Source organism: Trachypithecus francoisi, unplaced genomic scaffold, assembly GCF_009764315.1.
Source record: "Trachypithecus francoisi isolate TF-2019V2 unplaced genomic scaffold, Tfra_2.0 Lachesis_group4, whole genome shotgun sequence".
NCBI classification, from domain to species: domain Eukaryota; kingdom Metazoa; phylum Chordata; class Mammalia; order Primates; family Cercopithecidae; genus Trachypithecus; species Trachypithecus francoisi.
The window spans coordinates 47547540-47569648 of NW_022681469.1; the positions used below are offsets into that span (position 1 = coordinate 47547540).

At 40.0% G+C, this 22109-nt stretch overlaps 1 protein-coding gene across 4 annotated transcripts in view; it reads left to right on the plus strand.

The window, feature by feature from the left end:
• Positions 1 to 22109, plus strand: part of DOCK4 (dedicator of cytokinesis 4) — a 485368-nt gene that overhangs the window by 307991 nt on the left and 155268 nt on the right. For all 4 annotated transcript variants that reach the window (XM_033195053.1, XM_033195056.1, XM_033195057.1 and 1 more), the window contains exon 17: positions 17464 to 17620. In XM_033195053.1, coding sequence (XP_033050944.1) covers positions 17464 to 17620 — 157 coding nt within the window. The remainder of the gene's footprint in view (positions 1 to 17463; positions 17621 to 22109) is intronic.

Genomic DNA, 22109 nt, shown 5'->3' on the forward strand with positions numbered 1-22109 from the left:
CATTGTATGGATCCATCAGGAAGCATTCACTCCACAGAAAAAACCCCAGGTAGCTGAGTTTTCTTATGAATAGGGTTATTTAGTATTTCTTATTTACAGAGTTGTGAAATACTTGCCAAGTATAACAACTTTTTTCTTTCTCATACTACTGAGCCGACAAGTTCAGTTTCAGCTTATGGCCACTTGTAATTTATGATTATGAAACCATATTACCAGCATAATGCATAATCCTTCTTCTGCTATGAGAGGAAGGCACACAGCCTGCTTGTCACTGTGCCGCCTTGAATTCAGTATTTAAAAAGAAACGTGGAGAGAGAAGCGTGTTTCAAATTATGAGCTAAAAATATAGCCCATTTAATAAGTGGTGTTGAGATAAATAAAATGGGTATTAGGGGAAGCAGGGAAGAACTGGATTCCTACCTTCCTCTTACTGCGAAAACACATTCCAGATTGAATGTAAGAAATAAAACTGGGCCGGGCACAGTGGCTCATGCCTGTAATCCCAGCACTTCGGGAGGCCAAGGCTGCTGGACCTCCTGAAGTCAGGAATTCGAGACTAGCCTGGCCAACACAGTGAAACCCCGTCTCTACTAAAAATCAAAAAAGTTATCCTGGCATGGTGGTGGGTGCCTGTAATCCCAGCTAGTTGGGAGGCTAAGGCAGGAGAATCGCTTGAACCCAGGAGGTGGAGGTTGCAGTGAGCCAAGATCATGCCATTGTACTCCAACCTGGGCAACAAGGGTAAAACTCAGTGTCAAATCAATCAATCAATCAATCAATCAATCTGTATGAGCCTTAAAAATATGGGTGAACATTTTTATAATCTACAGGTGAGAAGGACCTTTCTAAGGATGTCTCAAATGTTAGAAATCAAATTTAAAAATCAAGTAAATAGGCCGGGCGCGGTGGCTCAAGCCTGTAATCCCAGCACTTTGGGAGGCCGAGACGGGCGGATCACGAGGTCAGGAGATGGAGACCATCCTGGCTAACACGGTGAAACCCCGTCTCTACTAAAAAAAAATACAAAAAACTAGCCGGGCGAGGTGGCGGGCGCCTGTAGTCCCAGCTACTTGGGAGGCTGAGGCAGGAGAGTGGTGTAAACCCGGGAGGCGGAGCTTGTAGTGAGCTGAGATCCGGCCACTGCACTCCAGCCTGGGCCACAGAGCGAGACTCCGTCTCAAAGAAAAAAAAAAAAATCAAGTAAATTTGGCTACATAAAATTTAAGATATTTATTGATAAAACAATCATAATCTAGGCTGAAAACACATTTCAAACTGAAATATAGTTGCAACACAGCTTGTAAAGGGTTGCTTTATAACCCCATAGGTAACCCTTATAAAGGGTTACTATTCCTAATTGACCAAGAGTTATCATATATCAGTAGGAAAAGGAAAAGCTGATAAATGCTACAAACAGGCTATTTAAAAATAATAAATGCAAATGTATAAAATAAAAGCATGAATAAGTAAAGAAATCCATTTAAGTTAAAAATTTCGAAACCTTTTTGCCTGTCAGACTGGCAGAGATTTTTAAAGCCCAGAATTGGAGAGCAAGGTTAAGGGAAAATAGTCTCATGCACTTACAGAAGAAATGTGAATAGTATTGTGTTTCTGGAGGGCAGTTTGGCAGTACATAGATAAATTTTAGATGTATATATCCTTCAACTCGGCCATCCCACACATCTTGGTATTTTTTGGGAGAAGATAATAAGACAAGGTGAACAAAGATGATTCAAGGACGATCATTGCAGATTGCTTAAAATATGGAAAACATGGAAGTGATTTAAATTGCCAGTAAAATAGATCTGATTAAATTTAGTTATATCCATGCAGTGAATGAAATACTATATATGTGGAAATAATGTTTACAAGATAATTTTATATGCATGGAAAAGTACTTATGTTAATAATTTATACATGCATATATTTAGTATAATACCATTTTTATAAAATTGTTTAACTATAGGTTCTTATGTATATATGTGCATACAGAGATGCTTGGAATGATATCCTTAAATATTAATAATGACTCTTTATTTTCACATTGCTTAAATTTTTTGTTAGTGGAGAAGTGTTATTTTTAATATTAATAATGTTTTTTTTTTATTTTGACCAAACAAAAATAGGAAGAGACAGAAATTTAAACTTAGTCTTGTTTTATACTATTTAATTCTGGACTTTTATGTAAGTAAAGACCATTCTTGTGTCATATAATCTTGACAGTAATGTTTATGGTAAGGTTTTTGAGGGAACATTAATTGTCTTGGATTTTTATAAACCATGTTCTGTGTCATTTATTGACTGGTACTGCCCATGATATCAAAGTTAATGGGAGATGAAAAAAATGCCCTAAAAAATGTGTCTTTAAATCTGGCTTGGAGATATGATGCAGAGAAGAGCTCTGGTTTGTAGTAGAGTATGGGTTAAAACCTACTTGCTCTTCATGTAAAGTATTAGTTTAAAAGACTTAATCCTGCAGTGAGCTAAGAAGAAATCTGCTGTGTTGAAGGCTGTTAGTATCCTAATTTAGGCCTTAAATTTGTGAGATAGTTTCCTTTTGTAGCAATGGCTGGACTTCCGAATGTGTTCTAAGGAAACCATTCTTACCGAGCTGTTTCAGTAAATACTTTGTCAAGGACCCGAACTCACCCTTTAGGGCAGGGTCTAAGGAATCCTAAGGGAAGAGGTCATTTTCAACGTCACTTGACTGATTACATATTTGGAGTGGTTTCCAGTGCAGTAAACTCTGAGATCTATAAAAATCTGCATGTCATAACTCTAGGAGGATAAGTAAAATAACTTAGTCGTCATTAGAGATTTTGTCCTTCCAGGGGCCCCTTTATAACTCTCAAAACATCAGTTATATCTCCAAATGGCTGACAGATAAGTCTAAAACTTCTCTTTGGAATCGCTAGTTTGCTGATAACCGTATTTAATCTTAAGTTTTGGTATTTCATTCTGTTAGAATTATTGTCTTCCTTAACTTTGTAGGAATGTATTTGGCTAAGCTTGTTTCAGGTACCTGCTGGAAAACAAGTTAAGAAAAAAGAATTAAGCAAAAAGTTAAGAAAAGAGAATGAAGCAAAAAATAAAAAAATAGAATGAGTGGACGCAAATTTGTTTTCCAAAAGTCAAATCTCTTAAGGAGATCGATGTGAGAAGCCAAACAGAGGGGCCTAGGAAGACAAGTAACTATGTGCCCAAGCCCCCATGCATTCTGACTCATTCTAGTGGAGCAGTTGTAGTCACTGGAAGTACATTCTGAAACACCCTCTGGTCCAGTAAGAAAATAGTAATAATACCGTCTGCCTTGGAGAAGTTGCAGTTTTGTAAATTCATCACTGTTGATTGTCAAGTACCACCATGACGAAAGTGGCCGGACTCAACCAAGCTAGAGTTTTGCTTAGTAGAGAATCTGCTTCCTGTAGTGGGGTTTATTGGCTTCCTAATCCAAGGCATTCAAGAAAGAAAAGAGCCAGGTACAAAGTCAGCCAAATAGAAGGTGATGCTGTTTCCTGGTTGGAGAGGGATTAATTTAATATGATTACATAGACAGTAAAAGTCTATTGTGGAGTAACTTATTTCACCTTTGTTACCTAAAAATTTGTCCATAAACCCTTTGCGGCCCCCATTTTTCTCTACAAGTTTTCAGGTTCTTATGCTATATCCTAGTCCCTAACTTGGTCCATAGTAGTCCCACAAATACACTTCACTGACCACCACCTTTGAGATGGACTTCTCAAATCCAGGTAGAAGCTACTGTTCTCTGCTTATCTCAGACTTCAGTGTAGCCTTTCCCTATAGTATGTTTGCATTCGTAAGTAAAATGAAAAGATGAGGGGAATCTGAAATTTTAGATAGACTGACGAGATTGCAGTCTAGCCTGCTGCCCAGATTGCACATTCCCCACGAACTCTTCTAAAAGACACCCTGTAACCATAATCAGTAAATCTTAGACAAGCCAGAAATGTATCTGTCCTCCCCAGGCTTGACTGTAGAAGAATTGATCACTTAACTGATTATTTCATTCGTTACACACTGTGAGAGAAATTAAAAAACACCTACAACATTTTAAAATAAATAACGTGGTAAGTTTAGTATAAAAACATATCAACCTGAACGGTGGGGAGAAAAGGCTAAGCTATCTTAATACGTAGCCTTGGTCGTAGCACTTAGGGGTATTTAAGCGACCCGCAGAAAGCCCCTTCAATGCTAACCAATTCATACTGCTACATCTTCAACCCTCCCAAAATGTTCTTCCTTAAGTGAGACCTAACTTTCCTCTGCTGAGAGGGCTTCCTGTATAGCTGCTGGAGTAGAGAGCCCCTCTTCTTAAGCTGGGTGTCTAGTGTCTGGTGGTCAGCTGTCTCCAAATACCCTAACGCTTTCCAGAGATACTCTTTCTCCACCCTCTTGTGAAGAGCTTCCCTAGCCTTTATAAGGCTCATCCCATACAGGGCTAAATTCTCCATGTGTCCTAGTTACTGTCTTCCACCAACTTGTATTTTGAGGGCCAATGAGGAAGAGCGGGGAGGACGGAGTGGTGGGTAAGTTGCTGATTAGTTTCCCACAATCAGCCTAGTTCCTAGTTCGGAGTCTTCTCCTTCTGGTTGACTGTCCAATTTCATGTCCTCTTGTTTTCTTGGCCACTTCAACTCTAGCCACCTCCATTTGCCTTCTACTTCACTATGGCCACACCATTGGCCTTGTTGCCTCTCTACCCATCAGAATCTCCCATTGATTAGATAGATGTGTAGATGGGTGGATGAGTAGATGAAATCATCCAGAACCACTTCATATCAAAAATCATAAACTCGCAGTATTATGACCACAGCCTTTCAACCTTCTGATTTTCTAACTATACCTACTTTTCAGTCTTTTTCTCCTCCAGTAGACCACTTGATTTTCTTCCCATTGTTATCTAAGGTATCTGTTAATGCTTAGTTCTACTGTGCCTGCATAGAAAATAAAAAATAGTCCTAGATCAATCTGGAAGCATTGCCCTCTCCTATCCCCAGCCCTAGAAGAAATTAGGGCTGAGGATAGGAGAGGGCAATGCAGACAGATTGGGGCATTGCTAGAAGAAATTATACAGTTGCTATAGGTTAACGTCTGCCTGGGTATAGATGTGGGTCCATCAACATTGCAGGCAAACTAGTCCTCGCAAGAGCTATTTACAAGAGCTTACCATTCTCCCTACCCCACCACTTCCCAGCTACTTAACAGAGAAAACAGATGCCATCAGACAGGAACTTCCCTAACTTCTTGTGCTCTCTCCTTGCCACCTGCAAACTTATCTGCATCCTTCCTTTCCTTCCGGCTTCCTGTCTCGGGGGATGGGGCAGAATTCCTTCGCTTCAAGACTAGTTCTTCCACCTACTTCCTTCAGGATCTCCCTCCCTCCTGACTCTTGTGAGACCCTGCCCCTCCCAATGTCCTGTCTCTTCCTCCTGCATCTCTTCCAGCAGTATTCATACAGATTATAAACATGCTCAAGCCTTATTTTTTTAAAATAATTTATTTTAAATAGCCACCATGTTCCTTCTTCCCTCCCGTGATGACATGCAGCCTGCGTGAAAAGTCTGTCTTCCCTCACTGTCTCTGCTTCATCATGTCCTCATTGCTTAACTGAAGTTTTTCCCCTTTAGGTCACTAGTGCCCAGCCAGGAGCTAAAGCTACTAGACATTTTAAAAACCTTTCCATACTTGACTGCCCTATAGCATAGAGCACAATTAATAACGCTTCTTTAAAATCCCACACTCCTTGGCCTGACAATGTGCTCCTGAGTTTCATCCTTCCCCCTCTTTGAGAACTCATTTCCCTTTATGGATACCTTGAATGTTGATGTTACCAGGGGTTTAGCCCTTGGCTGCCATCTGTATCTTATACTCTCTAGATCCATCTCATCCGTTTGGGCAGGTAAGTTATGCTGTTAACTGCTAGATATGTTTTTCTAGTGCAAAACTTTTACCAGCCTACTGAACATCTTCAGTTGGTCTTCCCAAAGACACCACACACTCAGCATGTCCAAAACTGAGCATTTTGTCTTGTCTCCATCCACTCCTGCCATGAAGACAAACCTTGTCACAGGCTTCTCTTGTCACACTTACCCACCATGTCTAAATAGTTGGTTGCGTGACTGGTCAGTTCTACCTCCGCAATAATACTTTCATCCAAGGAATCTAAGCCAGAGGTGAGTATTAGAACCACCTGAGGTTTTCCTTATTTAAGAGATTGGGGGTAATCCCAAGGCTTTGATGTATTGAAAAATTCCCTATTCCAGCCATACTTAACTATGTATAGTTGCCTCAATATGCCTGTACTTTTTTTAGTGGTTATTTTAAAGATATTTTAAATGTATAGAAGAGTTGCAAAAATAGTACAGGAAATTCCCATATAACCTTCATCCAACTTCTCCTTATGTTAACCTCTTATATAAGCTATGGCATATTTATCAAAACTAAGTTAATCTGGGCACAATACTGTTAACACAGAATTTATTTGGATTTCACAATAAGTTTTCCCACGAATGTCATTTTTTCTGTTCCAGGATCCATTCCAAGATCCCACATTGCATTGAATGGTCGTGTCCCCGTAGTTTCATATGTGTGTTTTTATTCCCCAGTGCCTTTAAGTGTATTGTTTCTTCCCTCCCTTGATTTTTCCTCCCTTGCCTGCTTGACCACCCTTTTTTCTTTACAACTGAAGTCAAATATTCCTTTGACCTCAGATCAAAGACCATCCTTTTCGATAAGGTCTTCCTTCCCTTCCCCAGCAGAACTGGTATCTAGTGGTCTTTATCCCAGTGTTGTAATCAGTATTAATAGATAAATGCGGAGATCAGACATGCATTGCCCTCAAGGACAGAGACTGTGTTCATTTCCTTGTTATATTCTTAATGCCAAACTGAAAGGCTAACAAATATTAGGAATTTAATAAATGTTTAATAATGACATAAAGGACAACTAGTCATTTTGAAAAAGTTCCTAAAAGAAAGGTATTTTCCTCCCAAAAACTATTTAAATCTGGTTTTTATCAACTGGCAATAACAGAGTTTCAACTGGATTGTCTACCATACTGTATTTTTAAAATGTAATTACCTACTTTTCACAAGTTATAGATCCCTTAATTTGACTAATTCCATGAACTCCTGTGCCAGTTTTTAAATTAGTAAATTGTGGATGTGGATCCCTCAATCATATGTCTTGCATAACTCAAATATCATGCTTCTGGAACACTGTCCAGGACTGACCACTGACATTCTCTTTCACATATTTAAGACAGTAGTCAAAAACTAGCCTAGAACATAATGCAGTATTCATTGCTGTACCAAGTGATTTTTATTCTGGAAAAAGAAATAAACTGTGAGCCAAACTACATAATCTCAAAGATGAGACTACTGCTGCTGCTGCAAAGCCTGCATTTTAATAATTCTGTAAGAGTCTGAGGGAGCACATCTCTCTGGCCAGATCTGATTTCAGACTCCAAGTATGGTAAAGCAAAGATGGTTCTCATCTCTCTCCTCTCTAATTTGTAAATTATCTCCATGCCATTCTAAGATAACTTGCACAGATTCCAACATAGCAAATGCAGAGAACTATCCTTCACTATTACAGTGACATCCTTTTGTTCCCCCAGTCCAGTAGCGGCTTCAAGAAGCCGTGGTCACATTGCCTTGTTTCCCCTGGAAAAAAAAAAAATGGCTTCGTTAATTCTTCCCTCATCCATCTGCCAGCATACATCTGCCGTAACACTGGTAACACTTTAACTGTGGTTGTGTCTTCCACAAGAAAACGAGTTCTCTAGTAGAGAGGACACTGTCTTCTTACTCTCATAGCCACATTGCCATGCTCCATGTCTTCACAGGGTTTGACAGAAAAAATATTCTCTATTTGAAAGCCTAAACTATTGTTTTACAAGTATTCCTCAGAATGCAAATGATCCATATTTAACCACCCCATCCAGGTTAGGGGTATAGCTGGATTTTACCATGGTAACAAAGCCATCTCTCAATTACATGCAGCACAAGAATCTCACATCTGCAGTTTGGTGCTGTTGAGCCTGTATTGCTCACATTTTTAGGCATTCAAGCATCCAGCCACTATTCTGTTGCACTTAATATTTCCAGTTAAAGCACAGGCAGTGCCAAACCATACTTTTCCAGCCTCATTTATATGACTTCTTGACTCTTAGCCTTTCACCTAACGGAAAGACTTTTTTCTCCAGTCCATACTCTAGTTCAGAATCTCACTCACAGTAGACGCTTTTCCCACCTGGGGAATTTACTGACTCCCTGGCTGCTTCTAGTATTAGGGAACTGGATAACCTTTTGGCTTAAACTCTATGCAACAGCTATTTCTGCCTTACAAGGCTACCTGTTAGAACCTTATTTGTATTCTTCACTGCTCTTGAACACATTTCTTTCCTATCCCCTCTCATTGAATGAAAGAACGAATGATTTATAGCTCATTTGTTGTGTTCCTAAGCCCCTATGTTATGCCCCATCTGCTCCCACCTGCCCTTCCTCCCTACTTTATCCAGGTTGTATGATCCCTTTTGCTCCCTGCATGGTTTGAAGACATAAACTAGCCATTTCATTGTAAGATTTGTGAGCTTATTGCATTTGAAATTATTTCAGCTCCATCTACCACTCTGAACCCTCTCTCAGGGTGTCTCCCACAAAGATACCTTTCTTTTGAAAAGCTAACCATTTTTTGGTCTGTCTTAGCGATACCTACCATGCAGTATTTTATGTATAAATCAATAAACTTTGAATTCATTACTTGAATTCAAAACTTGGCTAAAACAACAGCAGAGGGAGGCAATGTTATATAGTAGTTGTGAATACAAATTTTGGTTCAAATTCTGACTGTGATACTTTCTAATATTGTGACATTGGGCAAATCACATAAGCTCCTTAGGTTACAATATCTTGCCTCAAAGACTGTTATGAGAAGAGAACATACACACAGTGCAGAGTAGTGCCTATCACACAGTAAGCACTTGTAAAGGGTAGTTGCTTGGATTGCCTTAAAAATTTCCAGTGTTTGTATAATATATTAAGGGTGCATGCTGAAAACCTCAAGGAACAATAAAAGATATGCTATAATATTTTCTGTGTAATAGCTTAAGTTTTTCAGAAATAGATTAAAACCTAACCCCATGTCTAGTATAATCCTACTGGATAAAAAAATCAGCTTTGAACCCCTGGTAAATATATAAAAGTGTTCATAGAGACCAAAGAGTGGTTACACGTTTTGCTTTACTGAATCGGTGGGCGGGATTCTCTCCCGCTACCCCCATCTCTCTTACACACACCCCAGTGTTTTTGCTGAAAGCTCTTGAAATAACTTTTATGTCCAGACTATTGTTCATATTTATTATATTTCATACTTGAGCAAAGGTGATAGAGTTTAGCTGTAAGAAGCTATCATGATGTCATAACTCAGACTCAGATGCTGAGGTCTTGGCCCCCCCAGCCTGGGGGAGAAGTGAGAACCAAGGCTGGTGGAACTGACCTGACCATGTCACTTTTTCCTGGCCCATGGAAAAGCAGCCAAGTCTTCTACTCATAATACCCACTAAGGATACAGCATAGCATCACACCTTCACTCACAGAAGGGGTCCATCCCATGGCAACCAGTTGAGCTACATGGGATATCAAGCAGGAATTCCAAGAGGCTGCAGAAGTGCTCCAGAGATGGCAGGCAGTTAGGGGGAGGAGAGTTAATAAGAGATGTATTTACAGGGGCAGAATTTCTGTCAACAAATGGATCAAACTAGACCAGGGCAGGCTCCAAATCCTGGGGAAGAGGCCTGGAAATAGCAGGACAGAGTGTCTGGGCTGGGTTTGGCATGAGACTTAGTCACACTGGGAAGTGGTGGTTAGACACATGGAACACAAATCAGGATAGAGATGAGAGATCAGAGGGTGTTTCCAACACACTAGACTAGATAGGGTGAATGTAGAGTGCTGCTCTCACGCTTTGACTTGCCAGGGATGAGATTGAGGGGAGGAGGTCAGTGTTCTAGAGTTCCAGAACATTACTTTGCCTAAGCACTTTTTCTGAAAAAAGCATTTGAAGTATTCACTTTATAATTATTCTTTAAACCATATATGTATGTTTTATGCATTCTTCCGTCTACATGAATTACTTTGCAGTAGTAAAAGAAACCATTTGGAGTTGTAATATTAAAAGAATTATAGAGGCTGTTTATTGTGTTTATATTGGTGTTTCTGTTACTGGGCAGGTGTATTAGTAAGAACATCTTGTCATATTTTGATTGTTTCTCTAAATTTGTTAGAGAGGTCTTTCCTAAATATTATTATGAAAACTGTAGCCAGGCGCGGTGGCTCACGCCTGTAATCCCAGCACTTTGGGAGGCCGAGGCGGGCAGATCACCTGAGGTCAGGAGTTCGACACCAGCCTCAACATGGAGAAACCCCGTCTCTACTAAAAATACAAAATTTGCTGGGCATGGTGGTGCATACCTATAATCCCAGCTACTCTGGAGGCTGAGGCAGGAGAATTGCTTGAACCCAGGAGGCAGAGGTGGCAGTGAGCTGAGATCGCACCATTGCACTCCAGCCTGGGTGACGAGCAAAACTTTGTCTCAAAAAAAAAAAAAAAGGTAAAAAAAATTGTGAGTCACACAGAATAGTCTAGAATACTAAAGGGATTCGGTGCTTAAACTCCTACTTGAAAATATTCAGCCGGGCGCGGTGGCTCAAGCCTGTAATCCCAGCACTTTGGGAGGCCGAGACGGGCGGATCACGAGGTCAGGAGATCGAGACCATCCTGGCTAACACGGTGAAACCCCGTCTCTACTAAAAATACAAAAAAAAAAAAAAAAACTAGCCGGGCGAGGTGGCGGGCGCCTGTAGTCCCAGCTACTCGGGAGGCTGAGGCAGGAGAGTGGCGTAAACCCGGGAGGCGGAGCTTGCAGTGAGCTGAGATCTGGCCACTGCACTCCAGTCCGGGCGACAGAGCGAGACTCCGCCTCAAAAAAAAAAAAAAAAAAAAAAAAAAAGAAAATATTCAAACAAATTCAAAAGAACAAAGTTAATATAAGTTTTCTAATGTATAATCATAATCATCTAAGCTGTACCAGCTGTATATCTGTTACCATTTTTTCCTCAAAAATTTAATTTAAAATCACCTTTGTGGCTGGGCGCAGTGACTCAAGCCCATAATCCCAGCACTTTAGGAGGCCAAGGCGGGTAGATCATGAGGTCAGGAGATCGAGACCATCCTGGCTAACATGATGAAACCCTGTCTCTACTGAAAATACCAAAAATTAGCTAGGCCTGGTGGCGAGTGCCTGTAGTCCCAGCTGCTCGGGAGGCTAAGGCAGGAGAGTGGCGTGAACCTGAGACACGGAGCTTGCAGTGAGCCAGGATTGAACCACTGCACTTCAGCCTGGGTGACAGAGCAAGACTCCGTCTCAAAAAAAAATCACCTTTATTATTACAGCATTAAAATCAGTATACAGATAAATCAAAATAAAATAAAATGCCATATTCTCATTACCCAGGTGATGTTAACTATTAGCTCCTTAGTGTATATCATCCAGATATTCTGTGTGGATATTTACACCCAAATGATGTTATATAATCTACTCTACAATTTTTCTCATTTTTAATTTTTGTGGCTACATAGTAGGTGTATATATTTATGGGTATATGAGATATTTTGGTATAAGCATGCAATGCATAATAATCACATCATGGAAAATTGGGTATCCATTTCCTCAAGCATTTATCCCTTGTATTACAAACAATCCAATTATACTTTTTAGTTATTTTTAAATGTACAATTAAATTATTATTAACTATAGTCACCCTGTTCTATCAAATACTAGGTCTTACTCTTTCTGTCTTTTTGTACCCATTAACCATCCCCACCTCCCTGTCACCTCCCACTACCCTTCCCAGCCTCTGGTAACCATTCCCTACTCTCCATCTCCATGAGTTCAATTGTTTTGGTTTTTAGATCCCACAAAAAAAGTGAGAACATGCAATGTTTGTCTTTTGGTGCCTGGCTTATTTCACTTAACATAATGACCTCCAGTTCCATTCATGTTGTTGCAAATGACAGGATCTCATTCTTTTTTATGGCTGAATAGTACTCCATTGTATTGATGTACCACATTTTGTGTATCCATTCCTCTGCTGATGGACACTTAGGTTGCTTCCAAGTCTTAGCTACTGTGAACAGTGCTATACAACAAACATGGAAGTGCAGATGTCTCTTTGATGTACTGATTTCCTTTCTTTTCAATAAATATCCAGCAGAGAGATTGCCAGATCACATGGCAATCTTTCTTTATAGTTGTTTGAGGAACCTCCACAAACTGTTCTCCATAGTGGTTGTACTAATTGACATTCCCATCAACAGTGTGTGAGGATTCCCTTTTCTCCACATCCTCACTGACATTTGTTATTGCCTGTCTTTTGGATAAAAGCCATTTTACCTGGGGTGAGATGTTATCTCATTGTAATTTTGATTTGCATTTCTCTGATGATCAGTGATGTTGAGCACCTTTTTATGTGCCTGTTTGCTATTTGTGTATCTCCTTTTGAGAAACGTCTATTCAAATATTTTGTCCATTTCTCAATTGGATTATTAGATTTTTCTCTAGAGAGTTGTTTGAGGTCTTTATATATTCTGTTGTTAATCCCTCGCCAAATGGGTAGTTTGCAAATATTTTCTCCCATTATGTGGGTTGTCTCTTCACTTTGTTGATTATTTCCTTTGCTGTGTGGAAGATTTTTGACTTGATGTGATCCCATGTATCCATTTTTGCCTTTGTTGCCTCTGCTCGTGGGGATGCTCAAGAAATTTTTGCCCAGATCACTGTCCTGGAGAGTTTCTCTGATGTTTTCTTATAGTAGTTTCATAGTTTTAGGTCTTAGATTCAATTTTTAATCCACTTTGATTTGATTTTTGTATATAGTGAGAGATAGGAGCAAGTTTCATTCTTCTGCATATGGATTTCCAGTTTTCCCAACACCATTTATTGAAGAGACTCTTTTCCCCAATGTATGTTCTTGGCACCTTTTTCGAAAATGAGTTCGCTGGAGGTTTGTGGATTTGTTTCTGGGTTCTCTGCTCTGTTCCATTGGTCTTAGTACCATGCTGTTTTGGTTACTATAAGTCTGTAGAAGAATTCAAAGTAACGTAATGTGATTCCTCCAGTTTTGTTCTTTTTGATTGGTTCATGATTTAGTCTTTCTACTTAAGTAAAGAGTATTTTACACACCACAATTACGGTGTTATACCATTCTGTGTTTTTCTGTGTGTTTACTATTACCAGTGAGTTTTTGTACCTTCAGATGATTTCTTCTTCCTCATTAGCATCCTATTCTTTTGGATTGAAGAGCTCCCTTTAGTATTTCTTGTAGGACAAGTCTGGTGTTGATGAAATCCCTCAACTTTTGTTAGTCTGGGAAGGTCTTTAGTTCTCCTTCATGCCTGAAGGATATTTTTCCCCTGGATGTACTATTTTAGGGTAAAGGTTTTGTTTTGTTTGTTTGTTTGTTTGTTTTTCTTTCCCCTTTAGCACTTTAAACGTGTCATGCCACACTCTCTTTGCCTGTAAGATTTCCACGGAGTAGTCTGCTACCAGATGTATTGGAGCTCCATTGTATGTTATTTGTTTCTTTTCTCTTGCTGCTTTTAGGGTCCTTTCTTCATCCTTGACCTTTGGGAGTTTGATTATTAAATGCTTTGAGGTAGTCTTCTTTGGGTTAAATCTGCTTGGTGTTCTGTAACCTTCTTGTACTTGAATGTTGATATCTTTCTCTAGGTTTGGGAAGTTCTGTTATTATCCTTTCAAAGAAACTTTCTAGCACTCTCTTTCTCTACCTCCTCTTTAAGGCCAATAACTCTTAGATTTGCACTTTCGAGGCTATTTTCTAGATATGTAGAAGTGCATCATTGTTTTCTATTCTTTTTTCTTTTGTCTCTTCTGACTCTGTATTTTTAAATGGCCTGTCTTCAAGCTTCCCAATTCTTTCTTCTGCTTTATCAATTCTGCTTAACAGAGACTCTGATGCATTTGTCAGCATGTCAATTGCATTTTTCAACTCCAGAATTTCTGCTTGATTCTTTTTAACTATTTCAATCTCTTTGTTAAATGTATCTCATAGAATTCTGAATTCCTTCTCTGTATTATCTTGAATTTCTTGGAGTTTCCTCAAAACAGCTTTTTTGAATTATCTGTCTGAGCTTGTGGTGAATGCTGCCAGACCTGGGACTTACCCTGCTCCCCTCTCATCCAGGGCAGGTCCAGAAATGCTATCCAAGAGCCTAGGCCTGTACTGGGGGACCCCAAGAGCCTACTTGGTGCTCTCCCCCACTGTGGCTGAGCTGGTACCTAAGGTACAAGGCTAAGTTCCCTTTGCTTTTCCCTCTGCTTCTCTCAAACAGAAGGAATATTTCACAGTAGTCATCACAGCTGGGAATGTGCTGGGTCACACCTAAAGCCAGGACATCTCAGAGCCCAAGCCCTGCAGCGTACTCCCTGGGTAACACTGTTGGTTATTTAGGGCCCAAGGGATGTTTAGTTAGCAGGGGATGAATCCTGCCAGGATTGAGTCCTTCCCTTCAAGGAAGTCAGTTCCCTTTTGGCCCAGGATGGGTGTAGAAATGTCATCTAAGCCTGGAATGGGGGCCTCATGACTCTGCCCCGTTCCCTATCTTACTGTGGCTGACCTGGTAACCAAGATGCAAAACAAAATCCTCTTGACCATTCACTCTTCTCTTCTTAAGCAGAAAGAAGTGGTCACTTTTGTTGCTGCAAGCTGCACAGCCCAGGGTTGGGGGAGGGATGGTGCCAGATTTACTATTCCCTTACTCATCCGAGCAGGTGTCTCCCTAGGTCACATGCCACCCTAGTCCATGGACTGTAAGCCCAGACTACCACTAGGAGTTGTCTAGGAGTTTCTGTCCTTGTCTCTTAGACTGCCTTTCGAGTTTACCTAGGACCCCAGAGCACTTCAGCCCATGGTAGCAAAACTTGCCAAGAAACTCAAGTTCCAGCTGCTGAGATGGTGATTCGCTTCTGGCTAGGGCTGGTTTCAGTGCTCCCTCCTTGCATGGGCACTGTGTGAGCCCAGAACAGCTCTATTTTCTACTCAATGACAGGGCAGCAGTGAGTTCAATGTAAAGTCCCCCAGTCACTGCACTCTCCCAGCAACTTGCACAGATTCTTTCTCCATGCTGCATATCTACTGCTGGGGGATGGGGGAGGGGTGGGAGATGGGAGAGGGCATCGGAGATTCAGAACGGTCTCTTCTGCCCTCCCCAATACCTTTTTCAGGGATATGAAGTTAAAACCAGGTACTGTGATTGCTCACCCGATTTTTGGTTCTCGTGATAGTGCTTTGCTGTGTGCAGATAGTTGCGAAAATTTGGTGTTCTGGGATTGGTGCAGGGGAACAAGCAGTGTAGGCTTCTATTCCATCATCTTGGTCTGCTTCATATTTATTTTTAATCTACCTATTTTCAGTTAATGAGTTTCCAATCACTACATTTTTTATCTCATATGGAACTTAGTCAATGTACAGATTTTTAAAAAGTCGGACACATCAGCAGGTTTGTTCAAATCTAGGACCATATGTTGCATCTGGCTATCTATTTCTTAAATGTTGTTTAATCTAGAACAATCCCTTTTTTGGCAACACTGACTTAAAGAGATAAGACTAGGCATCTTACAGAAAACCCCCATCTTTTGGATTCTCTGGTGTCTTCCCTATAGTGTTGCTCAACATGTTGCTCTATCTCTTGTGTTTCCTGTGATGTGGAAGTTGAATCTAGATATGATGGACTGGGGTTCAGCACCTTTGGTAAGAAAGCATTGTAGATGATGATAAGTGTCTTTGCATTGCCCTGCATTGGTGTAATGACAGCTCAGTTCCCCCACATGCAGTTATATTTGTCTTCTTGCCAGTAGGAAGTAATCTGTATGTTGCTACATTGGTATCATATGAACATCCGGTTCCTCCTCAACAATTCTGCAGGTTTTGTAGTAGGACGAGCCTCAGACAAAACCTCTTAGACACCAAGTTGTAGAAGGAAAGGCTTTATTCAGCTGGGAGCATTGGCAAGCTACTGCCTTAAAATTCGAGCTCCCCGAGTGCACAATTTCTGTCCCTTTTAAGGGCTCATAACACTTAAGATTTCACGGCCGGGCATGGTGGCTCAAGCCTGTAATCCCAGCACTTTGGGAGGCCGAGATGGGCGGATCACGAGGTCAGGAGATCGAGACCATCCTGGCTAATACGGTGAAACCCCGTCTCTACTAAAAAATACAAAAAACTAGCCGGGCGACGAGGCGGGCGCCTGTAGTCCCAGCTACTCGGGAGGCTGAGACAGGAGAATGGCGTGAACCCGGGAGGCGGAGCTTGCAGTGAGCTGAGAGCCGGCCACTGCACTCCAGCCTGGGTGGCAGAGAAAGACCCCGTCTCAAAAAAAAAAAAAAAAAAAAAGATTTCACGTGAAAACGTCATGATTGATTTGAGTAAGCAGGGGGTACGTGACAGGGGCTGCATGCACTGGTGGTCAAAGAGAAACAGAACAGGGCAGGGAGTTTCACAGCGTTCTTCTATATAATGTCTGGAATCTATGAATAACATCGGTTTCTAAGTTATGAGTTGATTTTTAACTACTGGGTTTAGGCCAGGCAGGCCCACCTGGTTTTGGGCCTGGCGCCGGGCTGCCTGTCTTTGGTTTTACTTCCTTGTTTTTTTCTTAAAACAGGTACTGAGTATAAAACAATATAAAACAATATGAGAGGGTCTTTCTCTTTCCTCAGTTTTAGCACTAAGCAACAATCCTTGACTAAAGTAATTACAGTAGGGATATGAAATTATATTTTCTAAATCTGTAATTGCTTTTACATGTGTTAGCTGGCATTTACTATGAAAGTAGAGATTTCCCTCACATAGTAGGACTCTCAAATTATAATAACGGAAATATCTTTTCTTTTAATTGCCAGTTTTCAAAGTAAGGAATTGTTTAACAGCTGCCTCAGATGAGATGTTGGAAGAATTTAAGCATTTTTGAAAAAATGCTATGGTCACTGCAAATGTGATTTATTGATCATTTTCAATGTATCAGGAGTGTGTTAAAGGCTTTATATAACCTATTTCTTATGACAACACAATGAGATTTTAGAGAAAATAACGGAAACAGTGTATGGTTAAATAATTTGATTTGATATGGTCGCTCACATGGGAAGTTACAGAGCTGGGGATGCAAACTCAAATTAATCTTAGTCCAAAAATCCGTGCTTAATTCTTTTATATAGTTTTTTTGCATTTTATTTAAAAACCAAATTCTACTTGTAATACTGTTTGGAATGTTTCTCAATTTATAAAACTAGTAATATAAATTATGCTTAATAATTCTTATAAGATCTCTTCGTCTTCCCTTATGTTTCTTTAATATTTTTAACAGTGTGAAGAAAACACAAACCTTCAGGATACTACCCGCTACCTCAAACTTCCCTTTTCCAAGGGCATTTTCCTTGGGAATAATAATCAAGCCATGAAGGCCACAAAGGAGTCTTTTTGTATAACATCTTTTCTCTGTTCCACAAAACTCACACAAAATGGTAATGTATGATATTTTATTTGAAAGCCCTAGTACCTAGTAATCATGTAAATTTTGGTAAGCATATTCAGTAAACACCAGAGTTATAGTTAAGAACTTTAGAAAAATTATGGATCCTTCTGTTTGTGATTTCTAATAAAATGGAAACAAAATGTGACCCAGTGATCTGTTTAATGCATGTCATTTAAGAAGGACTTCAAAATTATCCCAGTATTGAAAAGCAAGTACACAACTTTTCAAATAAACCCTCAAAACCCAGCTGCTTTAAAAAAAAAAAAAAAAGACGAAAATACCAACACCTTAATCTCATGTTTTATAGCTCCATAAACAGTGCTAATTGCAGGCTTTAGAATAAAGGCTGTTTTTTGTTTAATTAGATGCATATTGCTTTTCAGTTCTAGCATTACTTTTTATATCAGTGATTGTTTAGCAAGTTATGATTAATAAACCAAGCTCTTCTCCTTGGCAAATTGCTATGAAAACATCTTCTTTAATGAAGGAAATAAATTAAACATTTTTGAGTTTTTTATGATTGCCATATAAGACTTCTGGCTAGCACCCTGAATGCTACATTAAATAAGTTATATTCATTATGTTGAGAAGAATCACTTTATAATGAGGTATTATGTCTCATAAAAACCTGTGCCTACACATGTGTGCTGTTACTAGTTCTTTCTTAGTCCCTTCTTCTGTGTCAGAGAACAGCATTTGCAGAAGGAAACATTTCTTCTTTTAGATCATAGTCTCAGGAAAAAAGCAAAAGGTAACATCAAAATTTTGACCACTTTTGAAACGCCTCTCAATTTCAACATGCGTTGCTACTATATTTGTATAGGACACCAAGTTAAGATTTGTTATACCAGCATTCAGTAGTTAATGATTTTATTTAAATAAAACTTCCATTGGCATAACTCAATAAATGATTATAAAGCATTTACGAAACCTCAGGTATTTTTTTTATGAGGCCAGTTTACCCCCATAGAAATTATAAAGATAATAAAATCAACCTTTTATTGAGATCCTTAAACAGGAATATTTATTTATTCTATGTGGATTAGTTGTGTGTGGGTAGTAGAGTTTGCATTCATGTTTAACTGAATTTCCCCAATAGGATATTTTGGGTTGTATTACTTATCTATTGCAGCTGTTTAACAGCTACCACAAACTTACTGCCTTAAAACAATAAAGATTTATTATTGTTGCAGTTCTGGAGGTCAAATATCCAAAATCAGTTCCACTGGGCTAAAATCAAAGTGTCAGCAGGGCTGCATTCCCCCTGAACTGGAGAGAATCCATTTTCTTATCCTTCCTAGCTTTAGAGGCCACCTGCATTCCTTGGCCTATGGCCCCTTCCTCTATCTGCAAAGCCAGAAGCATAGCATCGTCACATCTCTCTGAATCTGACCATCTTACATCTTTTAAGGATTCTTATGATTATATTGAGCTGGATAATCCAATATTTTAAGATCTTTAATCACATCTCTACAGTCTTCTTTTGCTGTGTGAGGGAAACATAGTCCCTCCTAATTCTTGGAACAGGTTCTTTTGAGGCCATTATTCTGCCTGCCACACAGGTAAACCTGACAATAGATTCTCTTCCATCAAAATATTTGGTCCTGCGTACTGAATTTGTGCTAGTTGTAGCGTTTAGGATGTTAGACACAATTATGAAAATAAGGCAGAGAGAAACAAATCCTGAAAATTAGAAGTTGCTACTTTTTAAAAGTAGAGAACATTTTCAGGTAAATATGAGTAAAAAACAACTTATGAAATAATTATATTAAACATCTCACTATATGGGAAGTGGGATCGGAATTCCATGCAATGATTGGCTCATTTTTGGAGACGGATAAGTGTTTCATTCATTATTAGTTTGGCTTTGATTAACCTTGTCAATGAGAAGCAGCTCAAAAGGAGCCAGGAAATGAATGGCATGTTTCAAGAGTTGAGAAGGAGGAAGGAAGTTAGTTGATCTTTCTGAAATTTACATGCTAAACACACATCTCTGTGTCGAAGTAATTTAGTTCCAAATTGGAATTAAATTGCTATGTATTCATTTTTTTTCACTTGGAAAATATACAAATCTTATTTCTACTACAATTCGGCATTTACTAAGAGATAGGGTCTCTAGGAGCAGTTTCCTAGAGCAGATTTGCATTTCAGAATTCCCAAAGTGTGTCTGTCTGCACACGCTTTGTGTCATCCAACATGGATGGTGTACTAAGGCCAAAGCACTATGCTGGGCATCTGTGACTGCCAGAACAGGTAGAGATTTTATGGTTCGGAGGATTAGGGGTCATGGCATCCTCCTATTTTATAGCTCTTGATAGGTTAGGTACATAATATACACCTAATAAATGCCTGTTGAATGGAATGTAGAAATTGGTATTTTCTGTGATAGGTTGTAGCTCCTAATTTGCAGCTAACATCCTCAGATGGCAAAAGCAAAAACCTAGGATACAGCAATTTTGCCTGAACTCTAAGTATTTTGCATACATGATTAATTACATCCAGATGTAATCATAGTCTCAGAAAAAAAGCAAAATGTAACATCAAAATTTTGACCACTTTTAAAACACCTCTCAATTTCAACATACATTGCTGCTATATTTATATAGGACACCAAGTTAAGATTTGTTATACCAGACTTTATCAGCATTCGGTAGTTAATGAATGGGCTTTTCCACGTGCTCCATCATGAGCAGTGTAGAGATTCATCAGCCTTCTTGCAGAGAAGATGGGCAGGCTCATCCTGACTCATTTTCTGGACCCCTGTAATCTATTTTCCAGCCCTACTTAAATGGGCACTAGTCCTCATTCTCCACTGCTGCCACTTTGTAGCCAGCATAGCCACCTCCTTCCTCCCCACACTCCTCACATTGAGCAGGGTCCTCATGGCCCCTCCAACTGCCTCACTGTAAAGGAAGGGAAAGAGAACACAAAGGAGGAGTGAGAGCTGGGATGGGGGTGGAGTGGGAAGTGAGGAGTGAATGGCAGGGGAAATGCACGGGGGATTATGAAAGAGAAGATGCCAGGGAGGGGAGGCCTCCTGAAGTGAGATGCAGGAAGTAGGAAGTAGGTGGGAGGGAAGCAGCAAACTGGGGAGAACAATAGAGCTTTGCCTTTGTCACCCTGGGTCTCACTCTGTGGAAACATCTGATATGCCAAATATAACCAATCAGTTTTAAAAAGGTTTCAGTCATAACCCAGGGTGTCTGAATTGCATCTGAATAGTCAACATTTTCAGGGTTTTTGGTTATGAAAACATAAATCTGTTTTTCAAAGTTGGTATTTTTAAAATCCCTTTATTGTTCTCATTCTAATTCTTCCTCCTCCTCTTACCCGTGTTTGTTGCAGATAAACATTCCTGTTTGGTACTGAATTCCTTCCTATTAATAGTAAATCCTTTGTGAGGTTTTTCTCTTGAATCTGGCTTTGGTGGAGCTTGCCTTTCTTTCTCCTTGAGATTCTTAATGCTTTTTCTCACTTCTCTTCTCTGTATTCTCTTTTTCTTTTTCATCTTACCTACTTCCTTGGTTTTGGGGGGTTTGGAGTTTTTGTTCCCTCATTCATCTTTCTGTTTCTCAGAAAGTCTCTTTTGGGTTTCTGCTAAAACAAGTGATTTGAAGTGAATTTCCTGCTTCTCTGCCTGGAAATGCTGTCCTGGCTTCTCTCTCGGCCTGTCTAGTCTGGCAACTCCACCGAGCCCTGAGGCCAGCTCTACCAGGTCCCCCTGCCCTGTGCATGCTTGGCACACATGAGCCTTCAGTTCTCACTGCATTCGTTGGCCTCCAGATGCTACATCTCCCTGCATGCTTTGTAGACTAATAACACATGAACACCATCTCCCAGAGCCTTTCTAACTTCTGCCCACGAAAGATAAATTTATTCCCTCCCCAGGTGAAGAGGTTCTCAGGACCTGCTGGACTAAGGCCCACGTGTCTGTTTAGGAAAGGGTTAAAGAGCTGGGCTGTGTGCTTACCTGGACTCTGGGATGGAAGATGGCCCATGGAGTCCAGCAGCTGCTCTTCTCAGGTTGAGAGCTCCCTGGATGATCTGAGAAATCACTGGGCCTGTTATCATTCCTTTAGTCTGTAAGATTTGGGTCACGTTGCCAAGAAGACCTTTGTTGCTGGGTGGAGTTGGTTGCTAGCAGAGTGCTATGTGCTGGGCACCCAAACAGGAATAAAGCAGGTTCCCAGCCCTCAAGAAACTCTCATCTTTCCAGGAGGAGGCAGAAAAATTAATCAACAAATACTTGTCACCTGCCTGCTCTGTTCTTGGTGCTGAGAATACAGGAGGGCCCAGGTTGGCATGACTTTTTTCTCTTGGAGTTTACAGTCTAGGTGAGGCATAGACGAATACACCAACAACTTACACCAATGGTAAGGTAAGTGCTACTGTGATGTGGAAGCATGGAGAAGGGACAGTTAGCTCGAGATTTCAGGAAAGGCTTCCAAAATGAAGCAACATCCAACCTGAGGACTAAA